Below are 20097 nucleotides of genomic sequence, written 5' to 3'. Positions count from 1 at the left end.
GTGACAAACGAATGTTTTTGTGTTATATTATATTATTTAGACACTAAAATGGATAGTAAATTAGAATTAATATCTGAAGAGTTAGGGAAAGAAGAAAAACAATTAGGTAAGCAAAATATGTGTTTGAAAAATTACTGCTTTGTTCGACAAAGTTGTATCAAGTACTTAAAATTTACTCTTTTAACGTAAACTTAATTTATTTGATTATGGATGTACCTATGAACTGTGTTGAAATATTAATTTCAGCGTTAAATAAATTAATAAACATTCCTCACTTATTGTTTTTTGTTTTAAAAGGGTACGGTTAATGATTAGCATTCACTATTTACAAACTATTCAATGATTATGATTGAATTTCAATTAACTTCTATTATAAATTTATATCCATAAGTACTTTTAAATACTTATGGATTAAAATTTAAAATAATACTCTTAGGTATTATGTCTTTATGTTTCTTATCTTACTTTATTTGGGTTTGTTTTTTTTCTTTCTTTAGGCAAAATAGCAAAAACGTCGATTGGAAATTTTTTGATAAAAACATATAGGCGTATAAATTTAACATTTTTGTAAATCCTGTTTTATTTACAGAATCAATACAAACATGGACATTTAGTGAAACACTAGGAGCTCTGAGCGTGGTTCTTATTATTTATTTGGCATTAGTATTGAAGATTTTACCTCGGTTTATGAGAAATCGACAGGCTTACCAACTCAACCGTTTGCTATCCATATACAATGCGTTGCAAGTCGTTTCCTCGATGTATATAGTCATTCTTGTGAGTATCAAAATTGCTTGTCATGTAATGCAGGCGTTTATTTTGTAAGTTACTTCCATGGATACGTTACTCTACATTTAGAATATCGTGAAAAATTATGGCTAGGGCTTAATTATTGACCAGTGGCCTTTAAACTAGTGGATGAATAAATACTTCTACTCCATCTAATACAGATGTGATAACCTTCAGTTCAATATTTATACCACGTCGACTGTCGAGTAAACTATATAAATAAATCAAATCAAAATAATGTCCATTAAATTATACATTGAAGAGATTAATTTAGATTACAGTTATAACATTACATTTTAATCTATTACTTATTTCATAATTTGCATACAGTAACTATGATGACCGAAAATTATTAAACAATTTTTCAGTTATGTATAATTCATTCATTATAATGTAGAAGAAAACAATGATTAGAAATAATTTATTCAAAATTCCCTTTAAATATTACGAATTGAGAATACGTAATACGATTATATTACCATAATTAATAAATAATTAGTATGAAAATTCTTAAAAGGTTATTAAATTAATACAACCTTCGCAAATTAACAAACAACAATTTTTATCCAATACAGTACTTAGTTAGTTACATATTTATTATGACGTCTATTAATTTAAAAATTTTTACATACAATCGTTTTGATTAGATATAAGTAGGTAGATACGTTTTTTCTAGACGGCTTCATAACATGTTTTAATTTCATGTGCCTACTGCCTAATAATGCAGCCCGATTAGAATATTTTTTTATATAATCAAGTGTTGATTTTAGTCGTCATAAAAATAAATCCTAGGGCCGTATTATGAACTCTTATTCCCAGTCAGTTTACAACGTGAATTGAACTGACACTGTCTAGTCCATTGAAAATTTACATTTGGGGTTGCGTTTTTTAGAGGACGCAATTTTATTTTTTTGATGTGTAGAAAAAATGTTGTAGGTATATAAAAGTTGTTCCTCGAAAAACAATCTACAAAAATATTCTTATATCATTTCTTCGTAAAATGATAAAAAAAAGTTTTATTGAAAAATATAAATAGCTCTAATTTCTGAACATTTTCGCTTATAACTTTTTTATTTATACTTCTACGAAAAAAGTTACTGAATCAAAGTAGTAGATAATTTAATTTGCAACAAATAATTTTAACATTGTTTTATTATCAGATAAATAGTTTAAGAGATTTATCGTTAAAACCATTTCAACCGCTATTTTCAAGATGGCGGCCATGGGACAAGGGTGGCGACCCCACAAACTTGGTTTTAGCTTACTACTTTTAGCACACTAACCCCCCCTACACATCAAAAAAATAAAAGTTGCGTCCTCTAAAAAACGCAAGGTCAGGCCTAAAAAATGTAAAATTTCAATGGACTAGTCAGGAAATAAGAGATACCGGACGCCGGACGGCCGGACGGCCCCTGGCCGAGAAAATAACAGAATATCATAATATCATCAGCATAACTATCCTCACATTCATATGTGATATTATGTGATTACATAATATGTGATCACCTATGTGATAAGCAAGGATATGTAGGTACAATTCTATAATGTCTCTTTGTCATAAAAAACACATCTTATACTGATATTATAAAGCTGAATAGTTTGTTTGTTTGTTTGACAGCGCTAATCTCAGGAACTACGGGCCCGATTTGAAAAATTATTTCGGTGTTAGATAGCTCATTTATCGAGGAAGGCTATAGACTAAATATCATTACGGTAAAACCAACAGGAGCAATGCGAGTAAAACAGCGGGGCACAGCTAGTTTGTAATAAAATTCCCGTTTAAAACTATCGCTATGAAATTTTATATGACGATAAGCAAGCATTATTTTGGCTGAAAATGTTTTAACGAAATTCATCATACATCTTATATCTTATAGATATTACTTACATCTAGAAATGCAAATTTTTATTTACTTTGATTATTATTTTATAATGTAAACTGTAATTTTTTCCAGTATGCAAAATACATCCTGCAGCATGGTGTAATAACGACAAGATGTCCACGAGGAGATGATTTGAAATCGGTGAGAATCTCGTGAATGTTATAAATAAAGTAAAAACAAGGAAACAACGTTACGTAGGAATATATAAATATGAACTGACCTAGGTATTATTTTTTCGGTTAGGTAATATTATAATAGGTAATAATATTAATATGGTAATATTATGAATGCAAATTTTGATTAGTAAAGAAACAGCATAATTAAATATAGTAACAATAATGTAAGTACTGAACTATTCAAAGTAGGCATAAATTACAATGAATATTTTTTACTGAAGTTCAAAAAAATACCTACTCACAAACACATTGGATATCTTATATATAAAATTCTCGTGTCACAATGTTAGTCTGCATACTCCTCCGAAACGGGTGGACCGATTCTCATGAAATTTTCTGTGCATATCGGGTAAGTCTGAGAATCGGCCAACATCTATTTTTCATATGTACCACGGGCGAAGCCGGGGCGGGCCGCTAGTATTTTAATAAATTTTTATTCCAATGCGATGCTTTACCAACGTTTTACTTTCAATGTATATAAACATCATTTACATAACACTGTTTCTTCCTTATTATGTTATATATAACCTATTTCTATTGTTTTTAATGTATCTAATTACCTACTTCCTACACGAATAAGTAAGTAAGGATTAGGGATAAGTACGTATAAGGTTAGACCTTATTTTCTAATAACCTTCTTTTCTACTTAGTAAGAAATATTTCGTGTTACCTATTTATTAATTAAACCCAATAAATACAAAGTTCAATAGTTTAGTAATTAGTTCTATACAATAACTTGTCCTACTAAAACTAGACATGGAGTCGACATCCTACTTACGACTATACATGGAGATTTTTTTTATTATTTACAATTTACAAATATATGCATTTATTGTAATAAAACACTGTGATAAACGTTAAAATTGTTCAAAAAGTCACTTGATTTTCGTAAGGCGCGAATAGCAAGACCATGGCTCTACCTCATGCGTTTCGTTGATAAAGGCGTGCAAAAGTATCTTCTTATTTGTATCGTTTAAATCAAAAACATTCCTTATTTTTAATATTATATTAAATAAATATAATTACTTTAATTTTTCTAAGCATTCATTAATTATAATAATGTACAATTACAGGTAATAGTCGACATCCTCCCATACTTCATAGCAAAACACGTAGACCTGCTTGACACAATCTTCTTCATACTCCGTAAAAAGCAGAACCAAGTAACATTCCTCCATGTATACCATCATAGTGCTATGGTGACCTGGACCTGGTTCCATTATATGTACCACCCTTGCGACCACTTCGTGGTAGTGGGTTTGATTAACAGCTTCGTCCATGTGATCATGTATACGTACTATGGCCTGGCTTCGTTGGGTCCGGAATATGCGAAGTTTGTATGGTGGAAGAAGCATGTGACGAAAGTTCAATTGGTGAGTGCGTTTGCAGAAATAATACACGTTGAAAATATGTATTGCAAAGTGAAAATAATAGCTTTAACATCATTAGTCGAGTCCATCTTTTTCTTTTTTTTTCATTCTTGATACATAAAATTTTGACAAAGTCACAGTATCAACATGTATCATATTATGAATCAAAACAAAAACTGAATTTTCGTTTTCATCTGTGACTTTGCTAATGTAGACTTGGGGCCGTACTATACTCTTATTTCCAGACAGTTTACACCGTGAATTGAACTGAGTAGCAACTTTATATTATACTATATTTAACCGTGGCTGGTTATTGCGATCATAATATGAATTTTCCTATGGTTATAATACGACCCCAAGGCCGATAATGTTTGAAACAAAAAAAAATCACAGTACGATGAAACCCATTAAAAAGACCGAGAATCAAAAGATGTAGAGTGTAGACGTATTCGTTTTTGTCATAAGTACCTACGCAATCTTGATAAAGATATATTCACATAATATTTTCCTATTTAGACATATTTAGTACAAGGTCATTCTTAATTTTAACAAATATGAGACATTAATTAGCTCTACCATACGATAATATTTTTGTAAAATATAAATGGTCTTGACAAATTTGAAATCCCTAATCGTGTCCGTGGCCAAAATGAATTGATATATCCGTAGTAGAAATGTGTTATACCATATTGTTTACAACATATTTTTTTTTGTTTCAGATGCAATTCGTGTTAGTAATATCAAACCTGTATTACCAACAAAAGTTAACTCCATGCCCGATACCAGCTGCATTCCACTACTTTTGCCTGTTTAGCATCGGCTCTTTCTTCCTCCTGTTTATAAACTTTTATCTCAGAAGCTATGGGAACAGAATGAAGAAACGTGGTGTTGCACCTGAAGTTATATTAACAGATGCTATGGCCTCTAAATGTAATTAAAGAAAGCTGTAAATTTGTCTAGCTGCTATAATTTTCTCTATAACATACAATTTTCGGAAATTTCCTTGGACTGTTCGAAGCCGCGCGCGGGTGTAACAGAATTTCCTCTTTTCTGCGCTCTATCGATAATGCAATGATCAGTTCGTAACTTTTAAAGCTACTCAATTAATATTATTTGTACATATAAATGATTGCCTTTTTTTTGTTTAATTAAGATAGCTCTAAGTATTTTACATAATATATTTTAATACATTATTAAAAAGTTTGTATATATATAAAATTTTGTATATATTACAATATTTTTATTATTATAAAAATATTGTAATATATACAATATTTTTTGAAAGTTATAAAGACTCTTAAATATTTATAAATTAAATTTAAAAAAACAAATATTTACCTAATAAATAATACAATTAATGAATGACTATAATTTCCTCTCCCTAGAGTCCTTTTTGCATACTATCCTATTAATATTATAGATGTGAAAGTTTTTATGGATGTTTGTTACTCTTTCACGCAAAAACTACTGAACCGATTACAATGAATTTTAGCACACATATAGAGGGTAACTTGGATTAACACATAGGATAGGTTTTATCCCGAAAATCCCACGGGAACGGGAACTATGCGGGTTTATCTTTGAAAATGCGGGCGAAGCCGCGGGCGGAAAGTTTGTTAAGATCTAAAAATAAAATTGATATAATATTATATTGTGCAAGGAAATCAGTCTCTAATTATCAATTACCTATTTTTAGAATAAGACTATTTTCTAATTTACCTACATATAACTAGAAATGCGTTAAAATAAACCTTGATCTTTCTTACCTACATTCAATGCAAATAAAAAATGGAAATTATGATATTCAAATGAACAATAATTGTATAAACAACGACGTACACATTTTTTTTATATAACTAGTTATAATCTTGAAATTTATTCATATAACTAATATTAATAATATTCGATAATTTCTTGTGCGACATAAGTTTTTGTAATGATTATTTTAACAAACGTCGTTTATTAAACGTATTGTTTACGTTACGTATGTAACATCCATTATTAATTGCATCAATATATTTGACGCGATTGGTTTTAGGTTGCAGGCATATCAAGTACATAATTACGATTTAATTAAAGTATTATTTTGGCGAAAACACATCCTACTTAAATATAATGACGCGATAGTTTGTGATACCGTTTGGATGTTTGTCACTCGTTCACGAAAATACTGCTGGATGGTTTTGGAAGAAAATTTACAGTAACATAGATACCAACAAATTAACACGAGCTACATCTAGTATTTTATTAGGTATATTAGAAAACAAGTGATGCATTACTTCGTCATTGCTATCTTAAACGTATAGGAGTGTTATTTTATAATTATTTCTTGTCAGCTTCATGTAATATACGTATATACTATATAATAATGTAACAAATTCCTATAGGAATTAGAGAAAGTAATAATGGTCGAAGATCCTAACATAGGTTGACCTTCACCGGCGTGATAATAGAATGAGACCAATTTTATAATAAATGTAGTCTATTAAAAAATCTATTAAAGATAGGTTTACTGAAAAAATCCTGGTGGAAACAATCCAGCAGGATTTGTTTCCGCGCGAAATGTAGCCGCACAGTAGACTTATATCAAAACAAATAGAATGTACCTAAGTAGATTTGAATTAAACTCCCAAAATTAACTTACAATCTGAATTGCTAATACATTGCTTATTTAATGCTTTGTTAGATTACGTTAGATAGTAGACAGGCTCTCAAAATTAATAGTACACTAATAAACATGGGTATTTACAGTCGTGATTTATTAGGAAAACAGTTTTGATCGTCACTTTGAGATTATCATTTTTTAAATTTTTCATGAGACGCATTTTCTTGGGTTAGAACGATCAAGTAAGTTTGCAAACAACGATGTCTATCATATTGAAATACTTATGTGCTTTCATTTAACAGTTCCTTCGGGAATCAATTCTTCAGTGTTAACAGTTCCTTCGGGAATCAATTCTTCAGTGTTAACAGTTCCTTCGGGAATCAATTCTTCAGTGTTACTTTATTTATAAGATAATTCAATGCTACTTATACGCGGAGGGCTATTTTCAACGTTCGTTCAACCGGAAAGTGGAACTAAATTTCGTCCCTGTTCTTTTCTTCAAAAATATTTATAATTAATGAATCTACAAATCAAGCACATTATTTTTTGAAGGTGTTTAATTTAGGTGTTATGATCTAGATAATATTATTCCGAATCAGTTCAGCTAAACCACATAATTTTATGACTAATTACACGACTGCTAATTAGCCTAAGTCACTACCTGATGTTTACAACGACACCTCATAAGTCAAAATCCGTCCAGCGTTTTGGCCTGTAGGGCGAAAGAAATATACACATACCTACTTCTTTCGCAGTTGGGTAAAAAAGTGTATGAGTTGAGATTAAACGAATGTAATAAACAATTTAAACAATAAAATAATAGTGCCCAAGGCCATTCTATGTACACAGAGTGTACCAACTCTATCGGAAATGCAACCGATGCAACTGCGGCGGATACGAAAGTTATCCTTGTTATTTGAGCGTTTGCTGAAATACATTTGAACTAGTTCATTGGTTCGTTTACTGTTTACATCTTTGATGGGCATAGCCATTCTAGAATTTCATACTTTAAGTAGATAAGTCTCTATTAGTCTCCTAGTAGAGTCATTTTCACATAGCTTACTGGTTCGTTTTCTTTCAGCTAAATGTTTGTGTGTTTCAAGGCTCAATTAAGAGCTATTCAAACCTAGTCACAAAGAATGTAAATATTTAAGGATATATAGAAGGTAACTACAAACAACGTATGTAGATAATATCCTAAACAATAAAATAAATAAAAAATAGAGTCGAAGTACCTATTTGTCGCTGTTATAGGTAACTATACGTTGTTGCCTAAGTGTCTTTATGGTTGTTACTTATACCGTATTTTATATCACTAAGATTTTATATGTTTGTTGGAAGTTTTTTAACTATCATCAACAACTATTTTATAAAACATGTATTTTTAATGAAAAACATTATAAAGCATGCAAATTAGTTCAAAGTAATTCATAAAACAAAGGGCACAGTTGCAAAGTAACATACCCTTCGACAGTTTAAATAGGTATATGATTTTGTAAAAACATTATAATTTTCCCGTTATATAAATACGTTTTGACTGCCAGAAGAACCGAAAAACACTGTATTGCTGTGAAATTAACCTCTTCTTTATGTAAATTTAAATAATATCTATCTTATTACAAAATTATACACATGCACACGTCTACTACATACATTACTATATTGTCTAATTTCCTGTTGTATCTGAAACTAATTAATTGAAATGAAATATCAATAATAATACTTAATTTCTTAATACTGGATGCAATTGAATGGATTGCTATTTTAAAATAAGCCAGCCACCAGATGTTAAGTCATCCTTTACAACTATACTAATATTATAAAGCTGAAGAGTTTGTTTGTTTGAACGCGATAATATTTTAAAACAATCAATTGTTATTTTCATGTCCAGACTCGAGACATCTTTTAAACAACTGATCCAATTTTATGGAATTATCTGGAAAATAGAGGACAATACATAGAACTATGTGAACTCCCACGAAAACGATGAGCGGACATAACTAGTTGTTTTGTTTCTAAACGCAGTATTATTACTAAAAGTTAGTCATGGAAAAATCTAAATTAAGTTTATAAGCTTCTCGAACACATGATAATAAATTCAGGTTTTTTTAGTATGAAGGATATCAAGGTAAGATTAATAAGACATAGCTCTATAACATAGAGACAAACAACGTAAAATATAATCCTTATTTTTAATTGGAATATTTTTAAAGCTGTTTTGATTAATCGGCAGTTAATCCACACTATAGTTTTTATTATTCTATAAAAAGTGTTAAAAATATTCCCAAACCTTTTACGTAGGATTATTAATATATTTTGTTAAATGACCTTTATATTAACGAAATACAATAAATGACATTGAATCTATATAGATATGTTATTGTATAAAACATAAATCCAAACTTGGTATAACTAACACTTATATAAGCTGCGTGTTATAAAAAATAATGGCTACTTTGATAAGGTAAGGTTTATGTAATACAAAAAACTAAAAAACCTTTGCTCTAAAGTCTTAGAAAGTAGTTCTGTAAACATTGTCGATCAATAAAATTGATGAAATATCCACAGGACAGGTAAGTGAATTCCCGTGCTCCTTTGTAGATGTAGGGTTTGGGGGTAGGGTGCTATTATGGGATGCATTATTATTATTATTATTTTTACTTAAGATAGGGAAGCGCTTGACCACAATCTCGCCTGATGGAAAGCTAAAATGCGGTCTAAGACGGTAAGCGCTTCCCTAGTAGGTACCGGTTCACTCTGCGCTTGAAGACCCCCATATTGTACTTGTCGGGGAACTTATACATCTGTTTCACTGACCACCCTCAACGGGAAATGAATTCAGGAACCTTCGGTCATACTCTCCTTCGTTAAGCACTGAAGCAAGGAGGCGGTATCCACTGCATACTATCCGATAAATGGACAAAAGAAAATAATATGACGCATCTTAATTTTGATAACGTTGTTCAACCTTATTCAAAAAATTAACAAGCAAAATCTGTTTACAAACTGATCTTGAATAGAATTATCTTGTACCGGAAATTAATCCTTTTATATCTTATTAGTGGCTTTTATAATACAGTACAATTATTATTAGATATAGTGGCTTTTATAATAATACAGTACATTATGAATGAATGAATGAAAATACTTTATTTGCACCAAAACAAGGAGACAATACGTAATAAAACACATACAAAACAAACACGTGCAAAAAGGCGGCCTTATCGCTAAAACAGCGATCTCTTCCAGGCACCCTTATGATTTATAATTTATATACTGAGAACTATAATTCTCTATAATTTTTCCAAGTGCATCTCTAATCTTCTTTATTTGGATGAGAAACAGAATATTTTTTTATCTACTAAAATGCAATTTTGTTAAACATACCAATACAAGGTGATCGACCCATTTTGGAATAAATTATAAAATAATCAAAATGTAACCAATGCGACGGCAGCAGCAACTAGTTTTTTTGCAATCTAAAATATGTTAAATGTTTTGCATATATCCATTATTATTATTTGGTAACCTGTTTACACACACGTACAGACTCTTCTTAGGTTTATCCCAGCTATTATCCATGTTTTTAAATGATTATTTTAAAAGATAAAAGATTCTCAGTTTCAAACCACATCAAACTTTTCTAAAGATTTTATTACGAACATACTAGAATATGATGCATATCTACCGAACCATCAGACTCTACCATAGAAGTAAATCTGCTCTACTTTAGTTTAAAAACATTAAATCATTGTTAATTACATACAAGAAACGATGGAACTTTTCTCAATAAATCTGTCTACTAAAGAATGAACAGAGCGCGCAAGTTGCCTACTAAATCCGTGTAAACTGTCCCAAAACGTAAACTTGCAAAACATATGTACCTTCGACACCTACCAAGTTATGATCATAGTACAACGTTGCATAACACTAGGTTTCGGTGTGTAGAACCCCAAGACAAGACGATGGTTGCAGTTGGTAAGCTCAATTCTAAATCAAGTTAGTTGCTTTTGAACCACGGCATTGGTAGGTCGTCCTCAACGTTAGATTTTTATCGTGGGTGATCGTAAAATAAACATAACAATTTTTGTTTAGTGCCTACTTCAGCAATACGAGGTTAGTTAATATTTGTAAGATCATTTAAATTTATTGTATTGATAAGTGTAACAATAGTAACCCAGTTGTGCAATTGATTATTAGAATGATGCTTCAATAGACGAATTCTGTCAAATAAGCTTTTTTTTATTTGGTTGACCTGAAATTTTTAATTAAACATAGGTACTATTTCTTTTTAGGTACCATATAATCTTGAGTGAATATATTTGAATTAGAACTAATTCCTAATTATAATGAAGTAAAATAAAAAGCTTTTCCAAAAGTTAAGATTAAAAGCATATTGCTACAAATAAGGAAACCCTATAAAATAAGATAACAAAACCGTATCAGCCTTATTGAAGTAAAATATCGAAACTAAATAGGTATCTAAATCTATGGAGCTATATCTTCTAAGCTCAAATTCGCGCTTTCGAATATTTATGATCTTATGTATAAAAAGTGTCATACACCGTAACTGATTTGAATTTATAGACATCGTCATACATTAAATATAAAATGCTCCATGATAAAATTACCGTTAAAAATTAAATAATGTCTTACACAGGGAGTAAAAATACTCTTTCGTGTTATTTTTTAATATTAAAATAAACATAAATACTTATTGCAATTTACATTGACCTTGAAAAGACTTATATTAAATGCATTGTTGTTTTGAAAATGTATTTCGCAATACCGAAGTAATAAAGGAGTTTCGACAACTACGAAAACTACGCTCTGATTAAAATATTTATTTGTGAACTAAATAATTGTCACTGTTTCTTAATGTAAATTATTACTTTAGGGTGGTTTATTATTTATTGAGAAGAAAGAACCAATCAGTACAGGGCCGAAACAATTCAAACCAATTTCAATATTAAAACAACCTCATGGATGTGTATCTTATACACAAAAGGTAACCAACATACCACCAAAATCATAAAGTCGGCTACTATACTGCATGATTAAAAACTATCGAAAACAACGAATACTTTTGGTTTTAGTGGTAACTTATTCTATACTTCTGGATTTAATTAAAAAATGCAATAATATATTCAAATGAAGAGCTTGACATTTAATAATTTAAACTTGCTAATATTTGGTTGACGTCATTTTCAATCTAATAAAAAAATTTATCCAGAGCCAATTTATTTCCTTTAGTATCACCTCCTATTACAGGTAAAAAACATAATTAAACTCATGAATTGTCGTCGATCCTTTGTGCGTACAAAATTTGAATTAAATCTGTCCATTTGAAGTGGGTAACATCGAGCCTAATAGGAGTCAGTTACATATACAAACATACAGTTGAAACTAATAAAAGCGGGTTAAAAATGTTCTAATCATTAGATGAAATAATATCAAACTACCACCGCTTTCCTGACCTTCACTACATAGTATAAAACAAAGTCGCTTTCTCTGTCCCTATGTCCCTATATATGCTTAAATCTTTAAAACTATGCAACGAATTTTGATGCGGTTTTTTTAATAGATAGAGTGATTCAAGAGGAAGGTTTTAGTATATAATTTATTATGTATTAGACAAAGCGGGCGAAGCCGCGGGCGGAAAGCTAGTTTCAAATATAATATAAAAATGTGAGTTTGTTTTTTTGTCATATTTTGAAAACAACAAGACAATAAATTTTCACAGAATTTGCATATATTCAATAGTTACAATTACATTTATATGCAGGTATCAAGATAAAGTGCTAAAACACGTATAAATTTTGCATAATTTCCGCATTGATTCAAGTAGAAACACAATTTTTTATTGTTTTTAGTACACAACATAAATTTGAGTTAATATGTACCTAATATGAGCACCATATTAAATAACATGAGAAACATTTTGTTCATTTCAAATTAAATCTGCAATTGATTATTATTATTATTGCAAGTGATTGCAATAATATAGACAGGGTTTGCGGATGTCGGTTATACGCAATAATTTATATTTTTTGTTATTTTTTTATCTGAAATACGTTTTACGTAGTATTTTTTCACAAATTAATAAATAGATGATATGAACGGAACAAAAATGTTAGTTCGGTAATGTTATACGCAAAAAATATTTGATAAAAACAATAACTAATTGCCCCTTTTTGTTATTTAGACTTTCGTTATTTGGTTTAAAAAAGCAATATTTAGTAAATTAAAAAATTTAATTGTTTTAAGATGATCTGTGGCTCAAGTAACAAGTTCTTGCAAGAACCTTGCATAAAGCATCAAGACCATTAAAGGAAAAACCAATAATTATTTATTACAATGCAAAAATATTATACGCAAATGAATAACAATCGTGTGAACGAATGCGTTTTGTTAACTGTCCATTGATATTGCCATTATTCGTTTATGGTTAATTCTTGGCAAATATAATCATCATTTTAAAAACCACTAGCGGTCCGACCTGGCTTCACCCGTGGTACATGTTTACGTTTTCTCTTCATAAGAAACATCCTCGTACTATAAGGAATACTATAAAAAAAGAATTATCGAAATCGGTCCACCCGTTCTCGAGTTATGCGCTTAACAAAACATTTTGCGCGTCATTTTATATTATTATGATATGATTTATACCAATATGTTATTCAGATCAAAGCCCAGGCATTGATCTAAATACTTATATTATCATAATTCTCAAGTACTAAGTACACAAGGCTATTCTTTTTATATGCAATACTTTATAAAACTTTAAATATATAGAATCGGTTAAACACAATTTTATTTAATACGAGGTATAAGTCTTTATATCTATTTAATACAAATATTTGTACTGCTATTGAGAATTAAGCTTTTTATAGAGCTTTTACTCTCATTTATAAATGTTTCTATAATGTTCTATCATGCTTAATTGCTTATGTATAAAAATCTATGTATATTTACAAAAATAACTTGTTTAAAGTTATGATAATATTAATGAAACATTAGTTTTTTGTTTCAATAAGCAGTTCTGACACGGAACAACTAAAGGTTATGTCTTAACAATGCAACAACAATTCAATATTTAGACACTATAAATATACTAGTAGATTTTTAAATACATTAATATTTAGTCATGTCAATAATTTTCTTTCAAATGGGACAAAATAGAAAAAAAGTAAAATTTTAAAATGACTCTTATAGGTTAACTACAAATTAGCGTCTATACGATAATGGTATCTATAGAAAGAACAAGGAGGTCATTTAACACTTTTATTTCTAAAAGTCGGGTTTTAGCAAAAATAGTAGGTGAATGTCCCTAGTAACAGCTAGCTTACCTTTCTACTTAATATGCTCGATTTATTCTGTGATTTTATACGAAGAATATTCATTATTATAACTCAAATTAAGGTGACTTATTTGTATAGGAAGTTCTACTTTATACGTATACATTGACTCTGTAAAAGGCCTTCGTTATTGGGACCCTTACCGACTTGACTTCACTTTGATTTAACTTGCTAATAATTGGAAATCCTTAATATCAATGTTCCCTAATATATAAGAAAATAAGATGTATCACCAAAAACTAATTAAATGTTTTAGAAAATATTCAGAATACTTAATCGATCGAATAAATCGATACATAATATGAATTAAATCAATGCTAGACTGCGCAAATATTATTTATTAAAAAACGGTTCAATTGATGGTCTTATATGAAAAACAGCAAAAAAACTCGTAATAAAATATATCATATTTACATATTATTTTGTTTTTCGATATCTCTTTAGGATATTTTTTCCCATCGTAAGCGAAAATTTTTCCAGACGAACATGTGAATTCACATAATGTGAATTTAAATATAGTAATATTCCATGTTTTTATATAATGCGTATATAATATTCACAAGTTATATGATCCACTAACTAAAACGAAAGTTACTCATAAGAAACATCAATCATAGTGCAGATCACATAGTTACGAATTGATCTACCCTCGACGTCCGTCATGCGAACATATTACTGTATGTCCGGAGTCCACTGAAGGCCTAAAGGTATCATGGTAAAAGTGGATTTTACCTTGTTAATCGAAATTTTAAATCACCCCATAAATTAATATACATATTTAGAATGAAGTCGTTGTTTTTTTTTTTTTCAATTAGATTCAATCTATTAGATTAAACAATTTAAATACATGTCAAATAATTCAAAATATAACCAACAAAATGAAAACAAATTAACAATTTCCACCAGTGCATTTCAAACCTTGACTTTGTGACCTGAAAAACAAGGACTTATGTAAATAGTATGTATAAGAAAAATAAATTTTAAGAAAATCTGTTTATTAAAATTAATATACCTATACTTCTAAAATATACATTAAACATATTATAATTATATGTACCAACTATATTATAAAATAGGTTCATAAAGAATTACACGAATTTGTTTAACTTTAAATGTTCTCGATTATAATTGTATATTTTCCGTTCATGTGTAATTATATTATTTTATATAAAATAATTGTTCATATAACATTCCACTTTTCTTCGTTCCGGAATCTATAAATCATCTTTAAAATTGTCTACTCTCACTATAACCTATAACATAAACTAATTTTAATGCTTCATCATTATAAAGATTAACTTCTATTATTATCACACATAAACATTCCTGCTGACCTTAACCATTAATACAGAATTTGCATAAAAAATAAACACATGTTTTCATGTTCATGTTAAACAACCAATAATCATATCGCGATACATACCTACTTCAATCATTCAAAAACGCGATCGAATCTAGACTTTAAAATTTGTTAGAAGGTCTGTCATCATTATTCGTCTGGGGTCTGAACACATAAACAAATAACTATGCAGAGGAAGAAATATACATAAAACATATCGAAGAGTCAGGTCTATTTTATGGGAAAAACGTTAAAACAAGTTTAGTAACAATGATTGGCTTCTAGGATTTTACGGTCAATCTTGTATAGTTACGAGATGTTATCACTTATTATGTCAAGTGTCAACCAATTACGATTCAATTAAGCTTAGTGACATATCACACTAGCGGATTGCGAGCGGTTTCAAAGCGGAGCGGGTGCGCAACGAATACGTTGCGGTTGCGCAGCGAATTCGTTGCGGACGCGTGGCAGATGCGCAACGTTTACGTCGCAGTCATGTACACTCATTAACAAAATGGAATCCGTGCTGGTTGTTACTTATAACTTGTGATAGTATAATAATTATGAGATCATTATTTTTTACGAGTTTCATAACATGTTAATGTTTAGGGTATTGTTTTATCTATTAAATCTTGGTTGAAATGCAATCAGATAACTTAATTGCTCATTAAGAAAGTTCATTAGTGAAATAAATGTTAAAGCTCCTTAACTAAAACAGGGCTATCTTATTATTAGATAAATAGCAGTGAATAGAAAATTTTATCAAGCAACCAGCAACTCACTATCACTTTGCTCATAATTAGGTTCACAAAATCTCTTTATAACATACGTTGCTATGGGAGAGATTATACTGGTCAGTCGTTACATACTTTTGGAATGTATGGTACATTCTAAAAGTCCTAGTAATTCAATTTTATAGCACCTTTTTTTAACAACTCCAGTTGTTATTACATCTTTAGTTAACTGTTAAGTAAGTGCATTTCCACAGTACGGTTAAAAAATTGAGTGCTACAGAAACGATGGAAATATTGAATGGAAGTTAGGCAAGGCGGAAGGGCTGGCTTTTGTGCGAGAGTATACAAAATGACGCGTCCGCAACGAATTCGCTGCGCAACCGCGGCGTGTTCGTTGCGCGCCCGCAACGTATTCGTTGCGCACCCGCTCCGCTTTGAAACCGCTCGCAATCCGCTAGTGTGATATGGCACTAAATTCTCGTTACAATTCTTGTATATGTCTTGTTGAAAGTTTTATTATTTAAGTTAAAATGTTAAAATTCTATTATACATTCTATTTTGGGTTAGTTTCCGACAGAAATATGTATAATAATTAATTTTACTATGAAGGAATGCTTTTTCTTAAAATTACAATTATAAATGTAGGGTTATTATGATTAATTGCTCTTTGCACTTTGTCGGCTCGTAGAATGTTCTACGACAAGAAATAAATTACTAAATACATTTCCATTCTTCTATATTATTGGTTAATCAGAATTTGTACACGGAAAATCTTCATCTGTAAATAACATAATTAATACAAGTGGTAATTGGTGTAACCGCATAATTTCTTCATGGTTGTAAGGCTCTTGATTGTAATCATTAAATTTGTAATCATTTGTTTAAGTACTGTTTCAAATACAATGTTTCTCTTAGCAATTGTATAAAGCATTTAGGTACTTAGTGAGTTGTGTGAAAGTCGTTTACTTTCCAAGGCTCGCATCCGATGATTCCGGGTTTATAGGCCAAAGGGCAAAAGGTGAAACAAAAGTTCTCGAAATTCTGTGACATTTCCGTAACAAGCGTTAAAACAATATTGTACTTGAAATAAACGGGAAAGTATCTCAAAGATATCTTCCGCTGACGCAGTGCCGACGCGGACGTCTTACTTCAAAAAGTATACCTTTACAAAAAATAGCGAATTATAGCGCGTTTATGTCTTGTCTATTTTTATCACCGTGAATAGTAGATATGAAATCATATTTATAAGATTATTATAGAAACTGAGAGATTTTTTAATTCCCAATGGAATCGATAAAATAGTTTCTTGATATATACATCAAGAAGCTATTTTATCGAAAAGATAGGTATATATTTATTCAAACATTTGATTCTTTGTTTTTCATAAAGTTGGATCCTTTAAATACTACGTGCGATTACTTATGATTATAGAAACCGATATTCAATTATTAATTTATTGACATTGAACCTACGGGTCAAATATATCGTTTGCGATTCATACTATAATGTACCTATTTCTATTAATTATTCACCAATGTTTGTAATAAATAACGCATAAAATCGAATATTTTCCACAAATAACATGTTTTCATCTATTAGGGTAGGTACACACTACAGGTAAAAGAAAAGTACACTAGAAAATTTGATACACTTGTGAATGTAGTACCTACGACAAATTACATAGTGTGCACTACGCACTTGTCCGACTTGTCACTTCCTCGGCACAATGACGTAACTAGATCCGTTCACTTCACGGGTGTACGTGTACCATACATTTTGTTATAAATAACTCTCAAATTACTGCTACTTGTAATCATTACATATTTCATAACGTCTTCTCAAAGCACCGAGGCGGAAACGTGCAATTTCCACTAAATCTATCATTCTTTCTAAATTAAATTCCCGTCTATATAACCATACTAATACTATGGCAATTACCTATATTTAAATTATATTTTTCGTATCATAGCATTTTTATATATAAACTCCTTCAAAATGCTGCGAATTATTTTAACGAATTTTTTTGTGTTATTTCGACATGTCTAAAAATAGATCGTTAACTGTTTTTTACCCTCTAGTAATAAGCAAACAAATCTAGTAACAAGTAAGGTATTGTAGGTACATATGATATTTAAAATGGCTTATTATCTCTGAGTGTCTACATGTTGGTCTTAGATCCGAATATAGGTAGACCTGTAGCGGCGTGATAATAGAATGAGACCAATTTTATAATAAATGTAGTCTATTAAAAAATCTATTAAAGATCGTTTGACTGAAAAAATTAAGGAAAAAATTAGAGATTTTATTGGACGATAGAGTCGGTGTAGAGCGGCATAATATTACTATAGTTAACATTATACATATCTCATAAAACTTGCGACACGCTCGTCTAGTAGATTAATATTAACAGTATTATTTACTCCCTTTTACTTTCAAATTGTTTGTCAAAAAGATTTATATATATAATAATAATTATGTAGCCGCTTAAAAATAAATTAAAATATATTATATTATATACTATATTATATACTAATTTATATATATATATAGGTTATATTATAATATACTAATTTACCTTAAATCGTGCATATAATATAAAGAATTGCCATATGGTAACATGGCATAAATGATATAATATATTTATAGATATGCATGTATTTCATAATATTATATGTGTAATCTTATCCAACTTAGTAGACTCTATCGTAAATTACGTCTCATGTCCGTTGTAAAAGAATATCATCTAATCATTCAAAAGATTGATTACTTTATGTATCTACTGTTTTTATTGTCTTATAATAATTATCCAGCTGTGCTCCGCGGTTTTACCCGCAGTGCTCCACTTCAATTGGTCTTAGCGTGATGATATATATAGACTTCCTCGATAAATGGGCTATCTAACACCGAAAGAATTTTTCAAATCGGACCAGTAGCTCCTGAGATTTGCGGGTTCAAACAAACTCTTCAGTTTTATAATATTAGTATAGATAAATCATCTTTATAAGCATTTTTAATAATCTTATAGTCTCAATCACAACAATGCAAGATCAACGTCGCTCCAACATCAAAAAATGTCTTGTACGGTTCATTCATTTAAAAAAGTGAAATCCTATGCGGCTTAACGACTAGTAGAGTTTGTTTTGTTTAAATTTCATTGCATCAAAATTGCTCTGACCCAGTGGCCTACTCCACACTACGGAATTCGGAACTATTCATGTTACCATAACTTGTATCTCAGCTTCTACATTCATGTGGAATAGATACCATCTATTATTAGATACTATTATTAGTCACGGTAGTTATTTTCGTGTACGTACATATAGTAAAAGTTACGTTCGTAGTATAACAAAGTTTTAATTTATCTTCCAAAATTCAACGCCAATTACTGACGAAAATGGTATGGTTGTTGAATAACGTTTCAATAGTTTAATTACCATTTAAATCATTCAATTCAAGTGAGACAAAAATAAACAGAGTTATTTATAACGTAAAAATATACGAATTATTTAATTCTACATTATGAACACTAAAAGCAGTAATGCAATATCGTATGAACTACCTAGGAAATGAAACCTTCCTTATATTTAAGTATTAAAATTTGCTTTTCCGTACTACAGTTACGATTAAAGCAGAATTTAGCACTCACGCCTACGTCAGCATTTTATTACAACATTTTTCCGATATTATCACATATCGTTATGAAAGGCGGTACATATATTATATTTTAACCGGTTTCGAAAAGCCTCTCTCATGGAATTTTCGCGAACGTTTATTGATTAGGTACATGTTGTCGATAAAACACTATTAGTGTTTCTTCTATTAACTATTTTTAATAAAGAGCGG

The 20097-nt window shown here is 29.9% G+C and overlaps 2 protein-coding genes across 2 annotated transcripts in view; both read left to right on the top strand.

Moving 5' to 3' along the window:
• LOC149904781 (very long chain fatty acid elongase 4-like) lies at positions 1 to 5174 on the top strand. The gene is made up of 5 exons (XM_090107349.1): positions 1 to 106; positions 590 to 777; positions 2745 to 2813; positions 3922 to 4221; positions 4938 to 5174. Exons 1-5 carry the CDS (start codon positions 49 to 51, stop codon positions 5154 to 5156), a joined length of 834 nt encoding a protein of 277 aa, XP_089963475.1. The 5' UTR covers positions 1 to 48; the 3' UTR covers positions 5157 to 5174.
• A 5606-nt stretch (positions 5175 to 10780) lies between these two features.
• LOC149904779 (very long chain fatty acid elongase 7-like) overlaps positions 10781 to 20097 on the top strand; it is a 32467-nt gene continuing 23150 nt past the window's right edge. The window contains exon 1 of the mRNA XM_090107201.1: positions 10781 to 10939. The gene's annotated coding sequence lies outside the window, so the exon portion shown is untranslated. The remainder of the gene's footprint in view (positions 10940 to 20097) is intronic.

Source organism: Colias eurytheme, chromosome 11, assembly GCF_061535395.1.
Source record: "Colias eurytheme isolate Ceu_HAF_F1 chromosome 11, ilColEury1 Martin Lab GWU primary, whole genome shotgun sequence".
In the NCBI taxonomy this organism is placed as follows: domain Eukaryota; kingdom Metazoa; phylum Arthropoda; class Insecta; order Lepidoptera; family Pieridae; genus Colias; species Colias eurytheme.
Note: the sequence above shows the minus strand (reverse complement) of the source record. Positions and strands in the feature narration are given on the sequence as shown.

Bases quoted from the DNA above. Each gene is read 5' to 3' on its own strand.
- LOC149904781 (XM_090107349.1), top strand. From the start codon at position 49: ATGGATAGTAAATTAGAATTAATATCTGAAGAGTTAGGGAAAGAAGAA. The intron at 107-589 runs GTAAGCAAAATA...TTTTATTTACAG, and splicing joins GAAAGAAGAAAAACAATTAG to AATCAATACAAACATGGACA. The intron at 4,222-4,937 runs GTGAGTGCGTTT...TTTTTGTTTCAG, and splicing joins ATGTGACGAAAGTTCAATTG to ATGCAATTCGTGTTAGTAAT.